Source organism: Sciurus carolinensis, chromosome 2 (genome assembly GCF_902686445.1).
Source record: "Sciurus carolinensis chromosome 2, mSciCar1.2, whole genome shotgun sequence".
Classification (NCBI taxonomy): Eukaryota; Metazoa; Chordata; class Mammalia; order Rodentia; family Sciuridae; genus Sciurus; species Sciurus carolinensis.
In genome coordinates, this window is record NC_062214.1 from 21,754,304 (window position 1) to 21,776,834 (window position 22,531).

Here is a 22,531-nt window from a genome sequence, read left to right on the forward strand (position 1 = left end):
AGGAAACCTCTCTGCAGGATCACCCACCTAACATATATTTGGATCAGGGATTCTAGTCACCATTATGATTGCCTAGCACTTCCCGGTTGATAAAGTGCTTTATTCTTCATTATTTCCTTCAACCTTGCTAACAACCTTCCTATGGAATGGTAATTCCAATCCTCTTTAGATGGACTAGGCAATGAGGTTCAGAAACCACTTACCTAAGAACTCAGTCAAGTCCTTGTCTATAGTTCCTCCCCATCTCCCAAATCTTTGAGGGCCCTTAAATACCAAGAGGGCCTATAAGCCATTTCTAAATATCCACAGCTCCAAGGTGGGCTCCTGGGCTGTAATTCTTTAAAGCAGTGAAGACCACACAGCTTGAGCTAAGGAGGCAGTAGTGGAACAGACTCTACCTTATTATTAATGACTGATCATCTAGCAGTTCCATATATCTCCAGCAGGTGGGGCACATCCCCAAGCCAGGCTGCTCTGAGACCCAGAGGTCCAGATCCCAGGTCACCAGTATTTATTCTTTCTTTCCCTGCAGGAGTCTGACCCTTTTAGTAGCCTCTACATCCTACCTCACCTCCAGTCAGGCCAAGGGTTAGCCTACCTCAGGACCCATTAGAGATCACTTTGAACAAGTCTCACTTTAGGGTAGGAGGTGTGGGTGGGGGATGTGTCAGATCACTAAATCAGATCCCAATTTCCCATCAGGGTGTTGGTTGTGCCAGGGACCACAGAAGCCCTTAGTAGATGCAGAGGTTTGCTGTCCTTCAAGAACAGCAGCTGTGAAGGCCCCCAAAGCATCCCTAATTTTGTGAATCAGCAATCAGGGAATCCCAGTAGCTCTGTTACAACATACTAGGCAAAGCCTCTGTTATCTGGCAGGCTCATACTATGGCTAGTACTGATTCAATCAAGTGGTCTACAAATCAGACCATGGCTGCATCGCCCATTTTCAAAGCATTAGAGGTCAGCACATACACAATTGACTCCATACCTGGTCTTCATGATTTGGTCTTGCTCCAAGGCATTTGTGATTTAATGGTAAATACAATGACCTGCCACATTAGAAAAGTGGCTTCTGGCCCCTCCTCTATCAGCTAAGATGCTAAACAGTCCTTCTTCTTTCTGAGTCTCAGTCTGTAAAAGAACCTTGAACCAAGAGTGTTTCGAGATCCTTCCAACTTTGAAGTTAACTTTCAGTAAGAAAAGAGTCCTAGGACTCTCAAAATGAAACAGTAAGTAACTCATTTGGGCATTAAGGTGCCATGCTGGTCCCTCTCCGGGCATTATCTCATTTGATCTTCACAATATCCCTATGAACATTTCTACCTAGTGGAGCCTCAGACAGACTAGGTGTAACAAGCCAGTCGTCCAGGTAACAGGCAGTGGAGTACGAATTCAAACCCTGGCAGCACAAGTCTAGACCACAAGTGAGTTTGAGACCAATGAGCAGCCACTCTAAGGAGAAAATGCCTATGTATAAACTGGGGTAAATATTGCCAAAATTTTCACAAGTGCTTAGGATTTTAATACAGGCATTTTCCAAATCCTATCTTTATATCTTTTTCAATTAAGAAGACATCCCACACTTTCCAGTCTGAAAGACAGAGTGCGGGAGGTCCTTCTCTGAAGCCCCAAAAGCAGGTGTGCTTTGTGTGGTGAACCCACTCCCCTTTAGTGGACTCCAAGGCTACTTCTAGGAGGAACCACTCCCCATACTGCATTTTCACAACAGATTCAAAAGGGTTTGGTTACTGAAAAGGGCTCCCAGGATTCTTGAAGTTTAGTGTGCAAAAGAATCACCCAGAACACTTGATTTGGATCAGATATTTGGTGGTAGAGCTCTGCAACTTACATTTCTAACAAATATCCCTTCCCCATCGTACTCTGGCTGATGGAAGGGGAGTACACCAAGCTGCCACAAGTCTCTGGAGTTTTCATATTTCAGGGTGGTCCCTGGGACCCAGGATTCCAAGATTTAGTGAATTTGTCTCCCTGAGCCTAACCTCCCATCCCATCCCCATCAGCCCAGGCCATGCTGGGGAAAGCATATTGGTGTGAGAATGAGTATAAGTCACTACATAGCAACCCCCCACTGCCTCTTTACCCAGGGTCCCTGTTGAGGACTTCAGGGTGAGACCTACCTCATTGGCTTTCTCAGGAGTGCCCTTGGGGGAGGGGGAGGCAGGTGAGGACGGCAACCTGCGCTCCCGCTCCCAGTCTCGATCCCGGTGGATCAGTTTGCTGTTGGGCTCCTTCAGGGTCCTCTTGAGTTCATTGATGCTGGCCTGGTGCTTCAGTAGGACATCCTCTGGCTTGTCCAAGAACTAGAGATGAATGGATAGGGCAGCAGTGTTAGGGGAACAGCTCCAAGTGGGCAATGCAGGGTCTGGGGATGGTGGCAGCAATTGCTATCACCAATAGCAATGTGAACTCCCCAACTCTGCCTCTCCCTCTCAACAGCCCCAGGAGCCAAGCGGGCCACAGAGCATCAGCCCCAGTAGGTACACTGACTGAGGCATAGAGCACTTCTGCTGACAAAGAGGAGACTCTAGTCAAGCCACCTTCTCTCCTCTCCTGCCTGGCTCTCTAACCTCTGAACACCCAACTCAACCGAAGTTCCTCAGGTCTTCGAGCCCACGATGACTTTCCTCCAACTACAACCAAGGCATAGCAGACAGCATCCACCTGAGTAAGAACTCCCTTATCCTGTTCCCTGGACTGTTCTAGCTCACTGGCTAACCTCCTAGGTCCCTCTGGGACCTGGTTTCTACCTTTTAGTGGAGATTTAAACCATCATACCTAGCGGGATGCCCAGTCTAGGTCCCTCTAAGGTCCAACCTGTGCAACTGCTCAGACCCTAGGGAGGTGCAGAGTGCAGATATACCTAAAGCTAGTGTCAATCATAGTAATAGGGCCTGCTCCCTCACTTAGGTCCAGGGGCCAGGAAAAGATGGTGAAGCTGCTTTGAGATACTATCCACCACCTGGATCTTCCAGATACCTTTTAAGTAGTGACACCAATAGCAGATGGGTTGAGATATGGCCAGACAGAGACTAAGATGCTGCAGGGTGTTCAAAAAGACTAGAGACAGGGGAAAAGAGGTATAATTCCCAAAGCTGGACACAAGAACTGAGCCAGGTATAGCTGGAGTTATGGGTCCCCAATTAAACCACCAAGTCTGAGTTTCTACCAGTGTAGCATGATGGAGTAATTCACCTAGGTCCAGCGAGGACAAGCCATTGTGACCTGTCAAAGCTGTTTGATTGCCTCCCTGTAGGGCACAGCAGTGAGCCAGCAGCCCAGGGACTTTACCTGAAAGGCTGTTTGAGGGCTCATGGTAACTCTGTTAAGGGCAAGAAATGGACAATCTCAGCTTATTAAAGTCAGATCAGGTGGTTTTTGGAGAACAACTGGAAAGCTAAGCTCACCTTGGACAAAGCTGGATTCTTGCCCTGGACTCATCTATGGCATCCATGGATCCACTGTGGTTGACTACTAAGGTCCCTCAGGAAGGAGTCTGATCCCACTGGGGCTCTGCTTTCCCTCCAGACATTTGCCTGTACTTCTGGCCGCTCTCCCTAGACTGAGCTGCCAACAGGAAAACATCTGCCTAAGAAGTCAAACCTAATGGTATTTGCACAAGGGTGGGTTTGGGCTATAATACTTCATGGATCCCAATCCAAGATGATCCTAAATAGACCTGCTGGCTCCGTGGGCATGTCATGCTCCCAAAGGCTACACGGTGCCGTGGGAATCTGGGAACCTGGGAGCCTTGAAGGTCAAGGGCATTGAAGAAACCTAGTCCATGGGCTGAGGTTGTAGCTCAGTGGTAGAGTGCTTTGCCTAGAATGTGTGAGACACTGAGTTTGATCCTTAGCACCACATAAAAATAAATAAATAAAATAAAATAATTATTTAAAATACTATAATCATTACAAAATTAAAAAAAAAAAGAAAGAATGAAACCTAGCTCAAATGCTTTACTGTGCAGATGGGGGCTAGGGGTCAAGGAGATTTTCCTAAGACCATCAGAGTCAGTGGCAGAACTGGATTGGAACCCAGATCTCAGGGCTCCCAGGTCAGGCCCTTGCTCTGTGGCCCAAGGATAAACTTCCTCCTCTTGTACTTAAGGTTCTAATGAAGGGTTGGAAATTGCAAAAAGGAAAAAGTGGTGAACATAGGAGGAATAAATTGAGGGAGGGAACAAACAGGAAGAGGAAGAGGAGGAGGAGAAAAGGAGAGGAGGGTTTTGATGGAGGTGATGCAGTAGCAGCCTACCCTGGGGGAAGTGAACTGTCTGAGCAGATGCAGATGTGCTCCAATGCTCCTCCCTCCCAGCCCAGACCCCGCCCTCCCTGCCAACACATGTCTGGTTGCCAAGAGATACAAAAAGAAGTTTCAGGTGAAGACACAGATGAGATGGAGAAGTGACCAAACAGTGCTGTGGGGGAGGAGATGAATCCAAGGAAGGGTCAGAGTCAGGGATACAGGGAGATGAGCGAAATGTAAGCACAGAATGGCCCGGAAGAGCTGGTGGACATAGGTGGGGTGGTCAGGTAAGAAGTGAGCATGGAGCATCAGGTGGTCTGGAAAGGTAGAGGGTAAAGCTAGGCGGAGAGTGGCAGGGGTGAGGAAGGAGGGAGAAAGAGCTGGTTGGGGACAGAGTCCAAGCCGGGAGTTCCATGAGGGTGGAAGCAAGGGTCCCTGGGAAGGGGGTTACAGGAAGGAGGATGGCAGGACCAGCAGAGATGAAGCTGAAGCTGAGATGGTGTCAGGGATATGAGCCAAGGAGGGACTGTGAGATGGTAACAAATGAGCTGGACAGCTGAATGGCTGGGTAGGGAGGGACAGGTCCCATGCAGTACCTCCTGCTTGTGTCGCGGCGTGGTTTCCTGCTCCGGCTAGTGGGACATGGCAGGAGGGAAAGGAACCAGCAGGGTCAGTAGAGCAAACTGATTAGAGATACCGCGACTGGCCTGGCCCGGCAAGGTGGCCCAAGCAGTGCGGGCCCAAGAAGCTGCTAGGCCACCCATAGGGCAGTGAGGTAGCCAGAAGTAGGTATAGGGTGGGAAGCAGAGTGCTGCCCCAGAAAGGCAAAGAAGGGGAGAGAGTTCTGGAGGAAAGCGGGCAGAGCCACGCTTGGTTCGTGGGGCTTGAGTGTCTGGGGTCTCAAGCTTCTTGCTGCAGTGGGTGTATGTTCAGGGGCCTATGCTCACACAGCAGAACTGAATGATGGAAAAAGGCTGCTTATAGCTCCTAGAGGAAGCCATGCCTGGTCTGTGTGTGCCCATGCCTGTGTGCAGTCGGCAATCTAGGGGTGAAGGGGAGTCAGAGAGCTTGTGCACGTAAGGCTGAGGTTGTGCATTACTGCAGGAGCACTGAGTATGGGGTGGGGACACTCCTGTACCTCACCCTGTGAGGCCCATGGTGACATCTGATCATGTTCTGGGGAGGAAACGGGCAATGCAGAGCCAGATTATAAGGAGCAGATAAGGAGTGGGCCAGAGGAGGCCCAAGTCCTCCAGGGCATGAGGCCCCCAGAGAGGCTGGGCAAAAGGAGGGAAGAGCACAGGTCAGACAGCATGCCCACCCCTGCCCCCATCCCAGGATGGCCCAAGGGCAAGGCCTTGTGTACTGCACAGCAAGGGTGCTTGGCCATAACCAGATGCAAATCTAGAACTTGGGTTGGCTTCCTGATCTCCAGTACAGAGGGTACAGGAAAGCCAGGCTCCTACCTTTAGCTCCTTGATCTTGGTGGGGGTCCTGACCTCTCCTTCCTCAGCCTCTGACCGCCGTCCCCCCGATTCTGCATCCTCCTCCCGCTTGTCACCATCAGGCCCTGCATCATGGTTTTCACTGACTGAGGCTGGGCGGGAGAACTCCGCTAAAGTAGGCAGAGGTGACAGGATGAGGAGGGAGAGATGTCCCCATGCATGGACAGGAAGTCAACCCAGCCACTGCCCAACTGTTTGCAGTGGAGTCAACTTCTAGGACCCCATTGCCCACTCCCAGTCACATGGCTGGAGAGTAGCAGAGCTGTCTCCCAGCCAGAGCCCCCCACTACTTTCTACAAAGCTAGATTTCAAATCTCAAATCCAACTTGTGCTCTGTGATTTTGGGTAAATTACACAATCTCTCTGGGCCTTGGTTTTCTCATCCATACGCAGTACCTACTGTAGACACTTGGGGTGAGGAACAAATAAGCTAATGTGTGTAAGCATTTAAGAGAGTGTTCAGGAAGGAGTCAGCCTTCCATTGATGCTGGCCCATAAGTGTTGCTGTCTTGGCTGTGGTCACTGTGACAGAAGACTCACTTCATTATTATTTAGCAATATACAAATATTGTAATATTAGCTTTTACTAGTAAAAAAGTCCTAAAGATTGCAAATTACTTATCTGCTTTACAAACAAATGACAATTCAGGGGATCCCTACAGTAACATCTTTCTCACTAACTGGCATTTCAAAATACTTTTCTGAAATAAAAAAGGGGTAGGATTATAGACTTTACACCAGGTACTGGGCATAACCCAATTATGCTCATGGATTGAGTTTTGGTGAAAAATAGGCTGGAAAACGCTGAATTAAAATAGCTAGAGTATAGATTTTTATACTTGGGGTTGGCTTAGGTTGGTTTGTTTGTTTGTTTGTTTTGGTTCCAGGGATAGAACCCAAGGGCCCTTAACCACTGAGCCCCATCCCCAGCCTCATTTTTTTTTATTTTTATTTTGAGACAGGATCTTATTAAGTTACTTATGACCTTGCTAAGGCTGAGGCTGACCTTGAACTTGCGATCCACTTGCCTCAGCCTCCCAAGTCACTGGGATTACAGGCATGTGTCACTGCACCTGGCTAGTTATTCTTTCTATTCATGCATACTCACTTTGCAAAGCACCCATTTTTGTACACTGTTTCATTTGATTGGGACAATATTCTGTCAATGGCTAGCACTGGGATTACTATCCCTATTTTACAGAGAATAATTTGAGACCCTGAAAAGAGGAAAGATCCCACTGGTGATCTTCCAGTGAGTCAGGATGAGAGCCTAGACTTCCAGACTTAGAGTCCAGACTTCTACTTATCCTCTGATGAACTTGGCTAGCTCTGGGATAACCTCTGCTGCTTTTTGGTCCCCAAAAAAGTAGGCTTCATTTAGCCCCTGGAATAGGAATGGTAACTGCAGAAGGGAGGTAGAGATCTTCCTTTTCTTTGTATCAACCACACATGCATTCTCCTGGTAGGATGTCAATCTGTGCATTGCTGAGCTTCTTAGGCAAGAGGCCCAGAAAACCATCTGGCTGAACCCAGGAACCCACAAGGTCATGACTCAGGGAAGCTCTGGGAAGTCCCAAGAGCAGCAGTGCCACATCCCAAGTGGTAGTGGTGCTGAACCACCAAGAGCTGTCCAGGTACAGTGGTACTCCAGGGATGCCAAGACTGGTACAAATAAACCTGTGATGTGTTCACCACTCATTTTGCTCACTGAGAATTACTACTCATTCTGCAGAATCTGGCATGTTCACTCCCTTACTTCCCCCTAAAAATCACTCTTCTCCCACCACCACTTTGGTCCATACCTCCATCAAGGCTGCGGGACATGGTGTACCGTTTGCTGGAAGAACGCTCAAAGAAGGGTGCAGGCCTGTCAATGAGGGCGCTGGCCTGGCGGGTCTGTGCCTGGGTCCTTCCACTATACCGGAACTTGGAGCCCATCACCAGAAAGCCCTTTGGTGGGGGCTCAGGGGACACCAACCTGCAATAGAGGGATGGAGGTGAGGAGGGAGGATCAGAACTGCATTGCCAGGCCTAAGGTTAGACACAGCAGACCTTCGGTCCCACTGCCCTATTAACTACAACACCACAAAGTGGTCCGGGAAGAGGGAGACTTGGGGGGAGGGGGTGCTTCCCTGTTGTCTCCACTCCCGGCTATCTCCTGCTCCCCTCTACCCATATGGCCTCTGCTTCATCCCTGCTTACCCCAGCCCAGCGTCAGCTCACCGGAAGAACGTGTGATGCTCAATGCAGACCTTCCACAGTCTCTTGGCTGACCGGTGGTTTGGGAGCTTAAAGCCGATAGTGCTCTCAAACTGCTCGTACTAAAAACAAAGAAAGGTGGTTGAGAAAGAGGGCCTGGGCCACTCTCACCATCAGCCCATCCTGTCTGAACCTCTCCTCAGGCATGTGCAACTTTGGGGGCTCATTCATGAAATCGACAAGGCAGATCAAGCCCTTCCTCTAGGATAGGCATGGTGCTGAACACAGGGACACCGTGGAGAACAAGACAGAAGACTCCAGGGAGTGGGACTCAGATAATAAATGAGTAAACAAGGTAACTGCAGATACTGATAAGGACTATGAGAAGACTAAAGGGAGATGCGCGAGAGGAGGGGACAAACTGAGCAGGCTGGGGTTGGGATGTCTTAGGAAAGGTAACCAGTGCTGCCCTCTAGCCAGGTGAGCTTTGAGCTGAGATCTGAAGGATGGGGACGTGCTAGAATTTGGATGTTAAATGTGCCCCAAAGGTCTATGTGTTAAAAGCTTAGCTCCCAACCTGGTGCTACTGGAAGTTGGTGGGGCCTAGCAGAAAGTTTTAGGTCATAGGGGCATACCCTCAGAAGTTGGTCTTCCTCTTTTTTTTTTTTTTTTGTATACTGGTCAAGAAATTAAGTTTGGTCCTAACTCAAGTGCCTGCCACGTTGGTGCTCTCTCACCACAGGCCCAAAGCAGTGGAGTCAATCAGACATGGACTAAAATCCCCCAAACCATAAACCAAAATAAACCTTTCCTCTTTATGGGTTGATTATCTCAGAAATTTTGTTACAGTAGTGGAAAGCTAACCTAAGAAGGGACCAGTCATGTGAGAAGAGGGGGAAAAGACTTTCAGGTAGAGGGAACATCACATGCAAAGGGTTCAGAGTAGGAAGGAACTCGATTTATTCAAAGATTGCAGAGAAGGTCAGAGGGACTGGGGCATCATGGGTATGGGGAGGAGTGGCAAGAGAGAGGTGCGAAAGGTAGGTGGCCACGGGAATACAACTTCAACCCTAGAGCTAAAGAAAACTCCTAAAAGGTTTAGGCAAGGAGTGTGGGGAGGGTGAGGCTGGGGGTTGGAAGGATTCAATTTAAGGGATTTTAAAGATCTTTTTAGCAGCAGAGGAAAATGGCCTGGAGCACTAGTGAGGGAAGGGAAGCCTGTAAGAGGGTCAGTGTGGAGACATCAGTGAGAGATGGCGGCTGTCAGTAGGCTTCGTGCAGAAGAGAGAAGAGCAGAGGGTGGGTCACAGTTACTCTAGTGGTATAACCAAGTGGCCTGGGATGCATGAGATGTGGGGTTGAAGGGAAAAAGTGTGGACACATATCTGTATGTGTGTGTAGTCTCATTCATTTATCTGTGTAAAATGAACACTTGTGATTACCTTATTTATGCTTGTGTGTGTGTGTGCATGCACATACCCAAGGTGTGAAGTCTCTGTGGGGAGCCACAGAAAGGGACCTCTCTGTCTCCCATGATCCCTAGCACTTGGTCTATGTATCTTGGGTAAGAAAGGCCAGCTGCACTTGGTCAGTCCTAGGAGGAGCAAGGGTCCCAGGGGCAGGCTCACCTCCCCAGGCCGGATCTTAATGTAGAAATTACTCCTCTTGTAGGAAATCTTAAGAATCTTGGGCCAGGCAAATCGGTTGATTCTCAGCCTGTCCCGGTAAATAAGCAGGCCATTGGCACAGACGCCTAACATGATGTCGATGCCTTCAGAGTCCTGCATTATAAAGATCAGGGGAAATAAAAGGTTATGAACTTTGAGGAACAAGAAATGAAGATGTTCCAGGTTGGAGGTAACACAAGGTCTGGTACACCAGGCCCTCTGGAGGGGCCTGATTGTTCCTCAGGGGGAATGCAGTACCTTGGCATGGTGCAGATCAACTCCGTACATGGAAAGCTTCTTGGCATTCTCGAGGAAGTGGATCTCTGCTTCTCCGGGGGTCATGCCCCTGAGGGAAAGAAAGTCATCACCCAGGACTATGGGAAAGACCCAGGCCAAGTCCTGCTGGCTGAAGGTGGCCACCATCACAACCAGTGCTTCTAGGATAGTGTAGAAGCCCAAATGTAGCTGAACCTCATTTGAGTTCCGCCCCTCTGCCCTCAGGGCAGGAAGGTGAGCCCACCGACCCCATTACGGTCCATCCATCCCCATCTCCCACAAAGCTCTGGTCCAGCCTTGTTTCCTCCAAAAAGCAGACAAGGGCTGTTCAGCGTTGTATTTTTATCTCATTTGCTACTGAATTAAGCAAGAGCTATAAATCTTCCTCCTCCGTGACTGTGAAACTATTGCTGAAGACATTGCTCATTATAATCACTCAAGGCTCCTAATTTATTACCCACATAAGATAGCGCCCTCAGAGTTTTGTATTAGAAGCTACTTTATCTCTCCTGAGGAACAAGCACACATTCTCCTTTCTGAAAAGAAAAGTTATGTAATTAATCAAAGTTCTTTCTTTGCTTTGGCTGTCAGGAAACTCAGACTACATTTTATACTTAGTCACAGCAAGTTTTTTGAATACCATGTGTTGGTTACTGTTCTAGGTACTTTACGTATATTCATTCACTGAATCCTTATCACGACTCTATAAGGTAAGTATTATTTTTATTCCCATGTTACAGATGAGGAAGCTGGTGCAGAGAGGTCGAATAACTTGTTCAAGGGCCCACTGCTATTAAGTCACAGAGTCAGTATTTAACTCCAGACAATGTGGCTCCAGAATTTGTACTACTAACCACTTCATCACATTTGTCTCTTCTATCCTCTGAGCTTCTGTTTCCTTTGCCCTGTCTACCTCTGAGTCACTGTATGCCTGGAACACCTGGATGCTAGATGTCAATGTGCTTTAAGACCAAAGAGCTACAGGGACAATCATTAGCATAACTCCAGCCCATATTGATCTGAATATCCTTCTCTGAATTACTATGGCTCTTGCAACTCCCCAAGGCACCTTGCTATCTAGGACAGGGATGACAGATGGCAGGCAGCCCCTCATTCTTGTGCCCAGGTGGCCATGGCTCACCAGTCAGATCCTACTCAACACAATACCAAGCAGTCAGTAATAACCGAGCATGGTTGGTGTGCAAGTCTCTGAGAGACAGCACTCGCCGCCCTTGACCTAGCATTCATCACACCCCAGCATCTTCTCTGCATCTTCCACCCCTCCTCTCCAGATCATTCTTTCCGTCCTCCATGGTAACAAAATAACATCACCATGGCCCTTCCCATGGTCACAGCACTTCACCATTTATAATGCACTTTCACATCATTTATCACATTGGGTTCCCTTAACAACCTTAAACTTGTAGCCCAAAGTGCTTCTAAGCTTAAAAGAACCTAGATTCATTTTGATCCAGGGTTCCCCATAGGGGTTGGTTGCTCTACAGAATAGGCACTTGGAAATGGTGTTGGGGAACATTTTGGTTGTTACAATAACTAAGTTGTGTTGTGAGTACTTAATGCCTAGGACCTAGAGAGGCTAAACATTCTCCACAATGAATTCTCCTGCTCCAAACAGCAATAGTTGAGAAACAGTGATTGGTTAAGTCTGTGCATTTATAGGTGGAAAATGGTGCTCACAGAGACTAAATAACCAGCCACAAACACATATCTGGTTAATTATCTTCTAACTCCTGGAACAAGGTGCTTTCCACAGCACAATCAACTACTCAACCCCTCAACTCCCAGATAGCAATCCTAACAGCCAGCATGCAGTGTGTCTTTAATATGCGCCATGTGGCCCTCCTGACAACCCCACAGGGTGGGTTTACTAGCACCACATTGAACAGATGAGCATGCCAAAGCACAGGGAAGTAGAATGGTGTGCCAAGATCCCTTGGTTAGAAAGCGGCAGAGCCAGATGGCGAACCCAAGCAGGCTGGTTTTCGAGTCCAAACTTTTGAACTTTATGCCAAGATCCAGACATCAGGATGCTTACTCAGAGGCACACAGTAGTTATTATTATGTCCACAATAATTCTACAGTAGTTATTGTTATCTCCAGGTGGCAGATAAACTGATTTTTCAGAGACTCTGGCAGGGAATTATCACACTCATATAGGAGTCTAAGAAACTGAGGCCCCAAGAGGTCACTTAAGGTCACATAGCTAGTTACTGTCATTCCTGTCAGATGGAGATGATCTGCTCCCAGACACACCTCAGGTGGGGCAGAGGCAGCTGGAGTACATACAGCACAGCACCAGGAGGTGAGGACCTTCAGATGTGCAAAGAGTGCTCTGGTCAAAGGCCAACAGGCCCTCTCACCTGTATGTCTTGTGCAGCTCCATGATCCTCTCCTCCAGCTCCCGGGTCTGGTTAGGAGCAAAGCGGAGCTCACTGACGTAGTTGCCCACATGTTCCTCGGCATCATAGTCGCCCAGCTCTGCCTGCACAGCATAGGAGCCCAGCAGGGCATGTGTGACAAAGGAGCAGGGCAGGCGGCCTGTGATGATGTCTGCCCGCAGCTGGAGGCACAGGTAGTACCTGGAGATGGGAGAGAGGATGTGGGCACAGGCCTGCACTTTCAGACCCCTCAGCCCAGCTGGGCCCTTGGAACCAAGCAACTTAACACATAGCTCTACAGAAAAGGATACCCCCTAGACACTGGAACTTTGTGGGCTGATCATTTGGGTGTATCCCATGAGATGATTCATACTACTTTCAGCATTTTGGTGCATTTCTAAATTTGAGGGGTCTTTTTTTTCTACCATAAGAACATATGTAGGGGCTGGGGAGATAGCTCAGTCGGTAGAGTGCTTGCCTTATAAGCACAAGGCCCTGGGTTCGATCCCCAGCACCCAAAAAAAAAAAAAAAAAAAGAACATATGTAATTTCTAATTCATTTTCAAGCTCAATAGGACTACTTTGCTTGTTTGATCCTTTAAAAAATGTCATGTAAGTTTTATTATACAATTAATATATTCTTAGAAGGAAAAAATACCAACTTATGAGGTAACTCTAAATTTCCTCTTAGTGCTCTTTTTTCATTCCTAATCCCCTCCCCAAGGTCAACACTGTTATCCATGTTGTGTTCTAGACATTTCTTTTCTATAGACACACGGAAATGTATGTAGTTTTGGTGGATGGGTGTTTTCAACATGTAAATGGCATTGAATGGTATATCTGATTCTGTAGCTCACTTTGTCTCACTGAAGACATGCCTTAGCGGCGTTCCCCATGAACACATGTGACTCTACCTCATTCCTTTTAACCTCTGCACTGAACTCCACAGCCCAGATGGACCTGCATGCCAATGCTTTCCCAAAATTTTTATTTTGCCTCCAGCTCTAAGTGAATTGTCTAAAAAATAAATTGGTTTAAAGAAACATTTTCCAGCCACCAAGCCATGATTTTTTTATAACTTGTATGCACGCCTGGGTGATTTTACAACTTTTAGAACCATTTAAAACCATTTTGTTATTGCTTTTTTGGTTATTGTGCATTCGAAATAAAAAAGTTTCAGTTCGTTTTCAGTCAGCAATGCCTTTCTGCCCATTTTTGCTGTTTCACCATTTTTTCAATTGCCTATTTCTCTCTCAAGTGGCTTTTACTTAGTCCAATTTTAAGTACTCTGTGACATTTCATAGTCAGAACTGAAGCCTTAGCAAAAAAGTACATGTAGCCTCACTGCATGCTCTGGGCTGAGGTGCAGACTCAGGATCAGCCGCACAAACGTCATAAGCATAAAGTATGGGCCTATGACATTTTGTTCAAAAGTCTAAAAATTCAGAAATCACTGCCAAACTCTGACCAATCTTTCATTTCAATCAATTTGTCATTTTGACCAGTTTATTTTGGGCCCAACTATTTTTGACTAGATCAGCTGCTCCTACCACCCCACCTCCAGGGGCCATCTGTGCTGGGCAGGGCTAACTTACCTCTTGGTGTTCCTGGAAGCCCAATGCCCAGAGTCTGGCACAAAAAAGAGAGGTACCAGGGGGCAAGACTAGAGGGGAGGGGGGCTGTGCTGGCCTAAAGCTCTAGAGTCCAGATCCAACTGCTGTCACCTTGGCTCTGAGCTAACCTCAGAGCTCAGAGTGGGGCTAATGAGGCCAAGGCCTGGGGCCTGATCTATTCCAGGAACATCTGTCTTGTCTCCCAAGGCCAGAGTCGGTATCTTGACCTTGGTCTGTTGCGTGTCAAATAGGCAGCAGGCATTAAGAAGGGCCTCATGGCAGAGAGGAGGTGGCTTAGCAGCCCCTCCCACTTCAGAAGAACTTCAAGTCTATTCTTATTTTGGGGGTGTAGGGCGCATGACATGAAAGACACAGTCCCAGGATATCCTGACCTGAGGCTGTCTCTTTGGATGGAGCTTAAATAAAGACAGGGAACTATTTTGGTCCTTAGAGACAAGATAAGGCCACGGAAGCTCCCACTCTGAAGCTCACTTTGCTCTCCCTTCTGATATATGTTCAAGCACCTTACCTACTGGCCCTGAGGCAACAGACTGGACATGCAATCCATGTTCACCCCGGCACCCAGACTATCCTCCATGGTGGTCACATGCCTCATCTGATCTCATGCCTAACATGTACACAGAGTGACACGCAGGACCAAGCCCCCACATGTCAAGGGCACTGTGCTCTCTCCTTATCTCCAACACTGCAAACTGGTGTCCACCCAGCACATCAGCCTTCACTTGTGTGGGGTTTGTCCCAACACTGTTTTTTAAAAGTTAGCATATGTTGCCAACATTTCAAGTTTGTAGTTTTCACTCTCAAATCTCTAGCTTCACTTCAACAATTAGGCCCAATTCCCATGGGGCAACAGTGGCTAAACAGCAACTGTGTTAGATGGTGTCTGTCCTCTTAAATTCACAATGGGCCCCACAGCCCACTGTGAGACCGCCTCTTCTGAGGTCAAGGGTCAGCTGCCACTGACCACTGCATTTGCATCCCTGTTTCTCTCACATAGCCTGTTTCCTTTGCCAATGGCCTGGCTGCTGCAAATCTCCACATCTGCATCTGCTGTTTGGGCCAGATGCCCTCATCCATAATCCCACAGGGCCTACCTGGTCCTCCCTCCACACCCCTCACCTTGTGATGTCTTCTGTCAGCTGGGCTGGGTCAGGGGGGTAGAACTTGACTGTGAAGGCAAAATTCCAGGGGCTGCCTGAGAGATAAGATGGGGAGAGATAAGAGAACACATCACTCCAATGGGTGGCCCAGGTGCACCAACCTATGGGCAAGTTTCCAAAGTCTTCTATCTCTAATCTCAGGATAATCTAGTCAGGGAGAATAGAACTTTATTCCCATTTGACAGATGAGAAAGCTGAGGCCCTGGCTAACATTTGTGAGCTAGCAATGGGAAAGGTAGAAAAAAGGGAACTAATGCTGTGTGTCATGCACACAGTGAATTAATTCACAAACATCACTTCACTAACCTCACAACAACTCCACAAGTCCTGCAATTAGCCCCACTTTGCAGGTGAGGACATTGAGGCCCAGGTAATAATGGGCTCAACTTTGTGAACATGCATAGGAATTTAATCTTAATAGTCACCCTGAGGTCAGTTTCCTTTTTATAGATGCAGATTCTGAGAGGTTAAATCACTCTCCTGGTTGGTGGCAGAGAACAGGTATCCAAATTCTGGTCATCTGATCCCCGAACCCAGACTCTTGACCACAAGGACTCCTTGGAAAAAGCAGCCTCAGGGACATCCCTGTCTCAGGGATAATAGTAATAATAAATAATAATAATAGCTAATACATGCTGGGTGTACCAGGCACCATGGTGGGTGTTGTACTTATGATAACATCATTACTTCTTGTGCTATTGAACTATTCTCGGCCTTACCTGGAGCCAGGATTCAAATCCAAGCCCTCTGGCTCCAGTGTCTGCCCCAACTACCTCAGGGGAGACCGAAGAAAATAGTCACTGACCACCAAACCTGTGCTGGGCACTGTGCAAGCATCTGTCATTTAACTGTCACTCCCCAGCACCACATGAGGCAGGAATTACTAGTCCACTTGCCAAGGAGAAGCAAGGACCCAGAGGACTTGCTGCAGGCACCTGAGGTGATGGCCCTGAGGCCCAGGAGGAGATACCCCAATGCTGAAGCCCAGGACACAGGGCTCATGGAGTCACCTTCAGAAAGCTGAGGGGCTGTCACAAACAACAGAAAGGAGGCAAAAGTTGCTCCCCTGTGGTCTCCAAGAGCAGGTCTAGGATGAATGGCTGGGAGGTAGAGGGGTAGGGACAGAGGCTGGGGATCTACTGGAGGAGGCACTTGCTAAGGACCAAGCCTACTCCTCAAAGGTTTGAGGTGCCACAAGGAGCAACTGCTACATGCCTGGGTGGCACTGGAAGGGCTGAGGGCAGGCTCTGGGGAGAGAGGCCGCAGTCTGACAATTCAGCCTGCCTCTCTTTCCCAAGCTCTTGGTCTTCACTAAGCACTGTATTCTACACTTGGCTGCCTGTATATGTTCCGATTCCTTCAGGCATGACAGACAGGCTTCCCAGCAGGGCTGGGACTGCTAAAGGACAGTCTGGATCCCAGGCCTAGGACCCTGTCAGCCCCAGAGAAGCATGTTCTGCCTGTGTGCCTGCTTCTTTGTCTTCCACTGACAGGAACCTACAGGAAGAATTCCTTAAACCCCCTCCCTCGGAGTCAGCTGGCAGCCCTGGGCCCAGCTGCCTGCTGTCATGGCAACAGGCTCTGCTACAGCTTTCCAGTCAGGGGACCAGGGAGTCCAGGCGAGGGCACTACATCCAGGGGGAGGGGCACTTGGTGGAGGCAGCTCTGCCTCCAGGTCCCATATCCATTTAAAGACTGGGGCCCCTTGTTGAGACTACCAATCTCCCCTTCTGACATTTGAGAGCTGCCACGCCCCTCCGAGCATGCCTTTCTCTGCTCATCTGCCCACACCCTGGCCCTTGAACAGAGTGCAGGATGGGGCTGGAAGGCCAGGGCCCAACTGGCTCAGCCAACACTTGGCTCTGTGACCTTGTGTAAGTAACCACCTCTCTGGGCCTCTGAGGAAAGGGGCATTGGTTACTGAGGTGTGCACTAGCGCTGGACAGGAGGGTGACTATTTGCAAGCCATCTGTTTGTCTCCTTGTCCTGAATGACTCTCAAGGTACCTTCTAGGACTGACATCCTGAATGCATTTATGATTCCTCTGCTAACTTGCTGTGACTCTGCACAGTCATTTCTCTTCTCTGGACCTCAGTCTCATCTTCTGTGAAACAATGTCAACATCATTCTCGCCCTGTCTTCCCTAAGACCTGCCATGCAGTGCAAATTCAGAGGGAGCAGTATGACCCAGGCCCAGTCCACCCTTCCAGAGCATCTCCAACCACAGCAAGCCACTCACTCCGGATCTGCTTTTTGATTTCCTTGGAGGGGTCCAGCCAATTCTGAAAGAGAAAACAAGAATTCTTTAGAGGGAAGATGGAGGAAAGGGGTTAGGAGAAATGCCCTGAAATTGCCAGTTGGCAGCCCCTCGTGGGGAACACCCTTCCCTGGTGGAAGGACCTTTTTCCTTGGGACAGAGAGGTGAGGGGACTGAGATCTGAATTCCCTACCGGGGTAAGAACCAGTGCCTCAGGCAGCCACAGTGACCAGGTATTGCAATCACCACGGGAAGGAAGAAACATTGGCCAGGCCTCTCCATTCATCTAAGCAACTCACAAGGTCATACTGTGGCTCTCCAGATACCCATCTTGGGTTACTACAAGTCATCAAGAAAGGACTAGCAGGCTGGGGTTGTGGCATGTGTGACACCCTGGGTTCAATCCTCAGCACCGTGTATAAATAAATAAATAAAGGTCCAAAAAATATATATATATATATATTATATTATATATATTATATATATTTATTATATATATATATATAATATATAGATTATATATATATATATATATTTTTTTTTTTAAGAAAGGACTGGGGGTAGGGTGGAGACAGAGAACTGAGGGTAGGTAGGGTGGGCTGATCCTTGGGGACATGCAAGAGGAAGGTGCCTAAGGAAGATCTGATGGAAGCCATGGGATGTGACCAGGACTACAGAGACCTAAGGAGAGAGGCCTACCCTCGCGGCCGGCCCCCAGCCAGGTACCTTCTGGCTGTCAGCATCGCAGAAGGTCAGGCCAAAGTAGTCCTTCTCCAGGAGGTTGAGGTGCTCACAGACCAGGTCGAACAGAACCTGGCCCCGGCCGTGCTTCTGAAGGAGAGAGCAGAGAGGCAGTGAGGCTAGAGCACACCTTAGGGTGGACTTAGAGCTGCCTTGGCTCCACTAGGACACCTAGACAGTCCCCAAGAGCCTTCCGGTGTCTGGACAGGACCTCAGCACTCCTGCCACCCAGCTCTGCTGAGTTGTATAAACACAGTGCTCAGCTCATGCAAGCCTTCTTCTAAGTCCTGCTGGGATCTCTCCAGAACATGGACTTGCTTGGGGACAAGTGGAAGTGGAGGTGTGGGAAGTGACTGATTTCTCCTTCCTTGAGTAGAACACCAAAGTCCCCAGCTTTGGGTGGGAGGGGAAGAGAAGAATTCCATAAAAAGTGCGACCCATGGGCAGGGGAAGAAGGGGAAGGCCTGAGACTTAGAGTCACGGTATGATTTTCACTAAGTTTAAGTGAGATCAAGAGAGACCAGCCTAGAGAGCCACCACCTCCCAAGGTGGCGAGTAAGGTGGAGAGAGGCTCAGGGGGCCTAAACCAGTGTCCACTAGAAGCAGCAGTTGGAGCCACCCTCTCCCTACTCCAAAGCAAGGAGGCCTGGGACCACTCTGAACCACAGTCCCAGCCTGAGGATTCAGCATGGCAAAGCCCAGGACCAGCCTAGTAACCCAAATCCATAGGTGTGAAGGTGAGCACCAGTAAAGGGATCCAGGTCAGGAGGAACCACCCAGAGAGCTAGGGAACTCCAGAGAAAGAATGAGGTCTCTGCAGGGGACCAGACCAGGCCTGGAAAGGAATCCTGAGCCTGGAGGAGTCCATCTGAGGGAGTGGGCTGGGCTGGGCCAACCCCTCCAAGCACTTCTGGGGCAAGTCCAACTAAGCAGCCCCTAGGAACCATGGGCTAGGAAAGAAGGGAAGAGCCCTCTACTTTGCCCAGGAGCAAGGAAAGTGTTCCACCTTGAAACCCTCCTACAAAAGAAATACACATAAAAACAAAACAGAGCCAAAGCCTGTGGAGAAGAGGGCCCAGCCTACCAGGGTTCAGAAGTTAATCACGGGCTGGGGTTGTGGCTCACTGGTAGAGCACTTGCCTAGCACATGTAAGGCACTGGGTTTGATCCTCAGCACCACGTAAAAATAAATAATTAAAATGAAGGTATTGTGAAAACAAGATAGAGATGGTGCCCTGGATAGGAGTAATCACAAAGGGAAGATCCCTCTCTACCACGCTCCACCAAAAAAAAAAGACTCTAGTTTAAATGCTGGTATCTGCTAAAGTGAGTAGAACAGTCCAGTTTCTAGGCCCATAGGGCTGCAGATCAACCCTTAGGTGGTAACATTCTTGCCAGGGTATAGCACATTTTCCTGGTGCTATCCCTGTGCCCTGTCTAATTCTGTTTGCAATCATAATGGTCTTTCTGAACCTTGTCACCATCTGTACAAAGAAGGACCAAGCCAGGTCATCTCCCCCAACACTGCACTTGGCCCAGGATTCCTCTGGTTTGGCCAGGCTAAGGACACACAGGAGCCTGTCCTGGCTCTGAGGCCAGCCGGTCAGGGATGGGACATATGGCGCCAAGTGCTCCCCTACCTCCACCTCACACTCGTACTCAGAGGCATCGAGCAGAGTGACTCGGCAGATGGCACTCTTGTACTTCTTGGCAATCTTCTGGGGTGATTTCTGGGCCTTGCTGGGTGTGGTCCTCTCTGATAGGCCATCGGCCTCACTGTAGTCCTTCTCCTCCATGTCTAGACTCTGTAGGTCCAACCAAGAAGAGTTTGGTCAATGAACTTGAAGCCACAACCTTTCACACAAACAAAAAGCAATCAGGGGGCAGCTGGGGCCAGGTGGACTCCAAAATGAAAGTCATTGCCCTCTGTGATCCACTGGGTGACCAGGGGCCATGGCTTAGTGTATATAGGAGACCTTGAGTTTCCATGGGCAATAAGGGGTCTGTGTCTTCCCCACAGGTTGCTGCTTACAGGGCAGCCTCTTCAGGCAGTAGTGTCCCACAAAACCAAGCCCATGGTTAGAGCCTCCCTAGAATAGTGTGCAAGTTATTGGGGCAACCATCTAGCTCCTCCTTCTCAACTGTCACTGGGTCTAGCATGAGTCTGGGAGCTGTGGATAGGTCTACTGGAGGTAAGGGCCACAGCCCAGCCCTGACTCCCTCAATGACCCTGGTTCAGTCCCTGCCCTCCCTAGGCCTGTTGGGAAGTAAGGGAGGTATGAATTTGGGGGATAAATGATCCCTCAAATCATCCTAAAACTTTAGGGTGATGAGTTTTGCTCCAGGGTCACACTGGACTTGCCAAGTGAAAAGGCTCAAAGGTGGGAAAATAAAGTTGAAAGAACAGTTGTTGGAGATCAGGTCTAGGTTTTACTTCCACCTCTGTCACTTCATGGCAAGGTAACCTTGAGAGCTTGTTTGGAGGTTCTAGCAGAGGAGCACAGCTACTCGTGTACCCTTGACCGAAGAACGGTCCTCCTATCAGGGAAGGTCATCCTCTTCAACTGAGCGCGCAGCTTCGGGTGGGACGCACATGGAGCAGTGAGGGAGGAAGGGGACACCCACCTAGCCAGCCAGATCAGCCAAATCAACCCTGGCGATCAATGGGGTGACAGATGTCGCAGCCAGATCGCCCTCACATCCCATGGCAAGGTAACTTTGGATAACTCACTTCATTCCACTTAGCTACTGTTTCTCCAAGTATAAAATGAGGAAATGAGCAGGTACCCTCTGAAGTTTGGGAGAATCAAATATAAGCGGGATCTCGATGCTCCCAGCATAGAGCTCAGCACATAATGGTTCACAAATAAACCTTAGTTCCTTCTTCCTTCCTGCTGAGGAAATACTGGGTCCCTAAGAAGTGGAACCCCCAGGATGGGCTGGGCAGGAGAAAGGATGCCCCATGCCCTCAGGTACACACCTGTTCAGCAGGCCGAGCGTCCTGCTGGGGCGGATGCTTCTCATTGGAGTTGGCCTCTGGGTGGCCGTGGCCTGCAGGGGTCACAGGGGTGGTCACAGCAGCAGCAGCCTCAGGTTGTTGTGGGACCTCCTCCTGAGCCTTCTTCACCTCAGAATCGGGGCCTGTTTCTGTTGTCATGGTGACCAGCACGCCTGCATTGGCATGTGACAGGGGAAAGGGACGGTGATAGTGTGACAGAGGGTGCAGGAACCACATGCAGAGAAAGGCAGATGGAGACAAATGGACAGAGCAGAGAGAAGGAAGGAGGCAGGGATGGGGGGAAACAGGGAGGAGGGATCATAAGGAGTGAGGTGTTAGTGGTGGCAGCTGAGGTTATAGGCTCCCCTCCCACCCTGTGCCCATAGATCCTCAGGGACTCTGATCTCTTGGCCCAGACCTGGATTCTGAGCCCTTTCTAGAGATAATCAGGGTCTCTCCAGAGGGTCCCCACTCTACCAAGGAACACAGGGGGCCGTCGATGACCAGCCCCAGGCAGGACCCTGACCAGGCTGTCTTCAATCACAGTACTTGGCACAAGCTAGTCCCTCAAAAGACACTGGGTGCGCTGAACTCAACCTAGAGAACCCTGAGTTTCAGGCCCTTTGGGCACTGAATCTGGACAAGTCTGTTCATGCCCCAAGCTGCAATGATTCCTGCACACACACCTCAGCCCCACCCCCAGGGAAACTGTCAGGATGGGCCCACAGGGAGAACAGCAGGTAGGCACCTGTTAAAAATACACCGCCCTACCAGTGTCAAAATCAGGGGAATGGGCTCTGGCCCAAGTCTGCCACAAATGTGGCAATCACCTTACCTCTCCACAGAGTGAAGGATTTGGGGGATTATTTCTGGGACAAACTATTAGCTTTTCCCCCTTGAAGCATTAAACGAGATTCTAGAGAGAATCAAGGACCCAGTGTCCAACTATTTTGTTGCAATGAGTCAACTGAAGAGAGAGAGGGGGGAAAAGGAAAGAAAACAGCATGGTCTCATTTACATATTTAAAATACAAACAATAACCTCAGCACCATATGTTTGTGTTTTACACATTTAGGAAAAGATCTCAAAGGACACTCACCAGAGGTTAAAGGAAAAGTGAAACAGGCCATAGGAATAGGGTGGGAAAAGCAAGGAAGTTTGATTTTTCACTTTATATACTTTGGAATTAACTTGTATCTTTTCAAATGGATGGATGGGTAGATAGACAGATATTAACTTATAAGTGTTGTTTTAAGGGCAAAAGCATTCATTCCTGATCCCAATCAGTGGATCCTCAAAAAAGTGGGGTGGGGAGTTTGGAGCTAAAACCAGGGGAACAGAGAAATGGGCAGGAACCCTACCACTAAGTCCAGGCCCTTCCTCTAAATCCATCAGATTACTGCATATGAGAAAGATCCAGACTAGATTT

At 48.9% G+C, this 22,531-nt stretch overlaps 1 protein-coding gene across 28 annotated transcripts in view; it reads right to left on the reverse strand.

Annotated features, from left to right (window-relative positions):
* Epb41l1 (erythrocyte membrane protein band 4.1 like 1) overlaps positions 1-22,531 on the reverse strand; it is a 117,972-nt gene that overhangs the window by 28,838 nt on the left and 66,603 nt on the right. For 16 of the 28 annotated variants that reach the window (XR_007106346.1, XM_047535430.1, XM_047535412.1 and 13 more), the window contains 13 exons: positions 21,085-21,275; positions 19,745-19,909; positions 18,063-18,194; positions 17,346-17,388; positions 15,066-15,141; positions 12,295-12,513; positions 9,896-9,983; positions 9,599-9,751; positions 7,995-8,092; positions 7,574-7,749; positions 5,733-5,881; positions 4,863-4,898; positions 2,139-2,321 (listed from right to left, as the gene is read on the reverse strand). Coding sequence is in view for 27 of the 28 variants with exons in the window: in XM_047535430.1 (XP_047391386.1) it covers positions 2,139-2,321; positions 4,863-4,898; positions 5,733-5,881; positions 7,574-7,749; positions 7,995-8,092; positions 9,599-9,751; positions 9,896-9,983; positions 12,295-12,513; positions 15,066-15,141; positions 17,346-17,388; positions 18,063-18,194; positions 19,745-19,909; positions 21,085-21,261 (1,695 nt within the window). In the remaining variant the exon portion in view is untranslated. The remainder of the gene's footprint in view (positions 1-2,138; positions 2,322-4,862; positions 4,899-5,732; positions 5,882-7,573; positions 7,750-7,994; positions 8,093-9,598; positions 9,752-9,895; positions 9,984-12,294; positions 12,514-15,065; positions 15,142-17,345; positions 17,389-18,062; positions 18,195-19,744; positions 19,910-21,084; positions 21,276-22,531) is intronic. The other 12 variants (XM_047535611.1, XM_047535580.1, XM_047535554.1 and 9 more) reach the window with 3 other exon arrangements.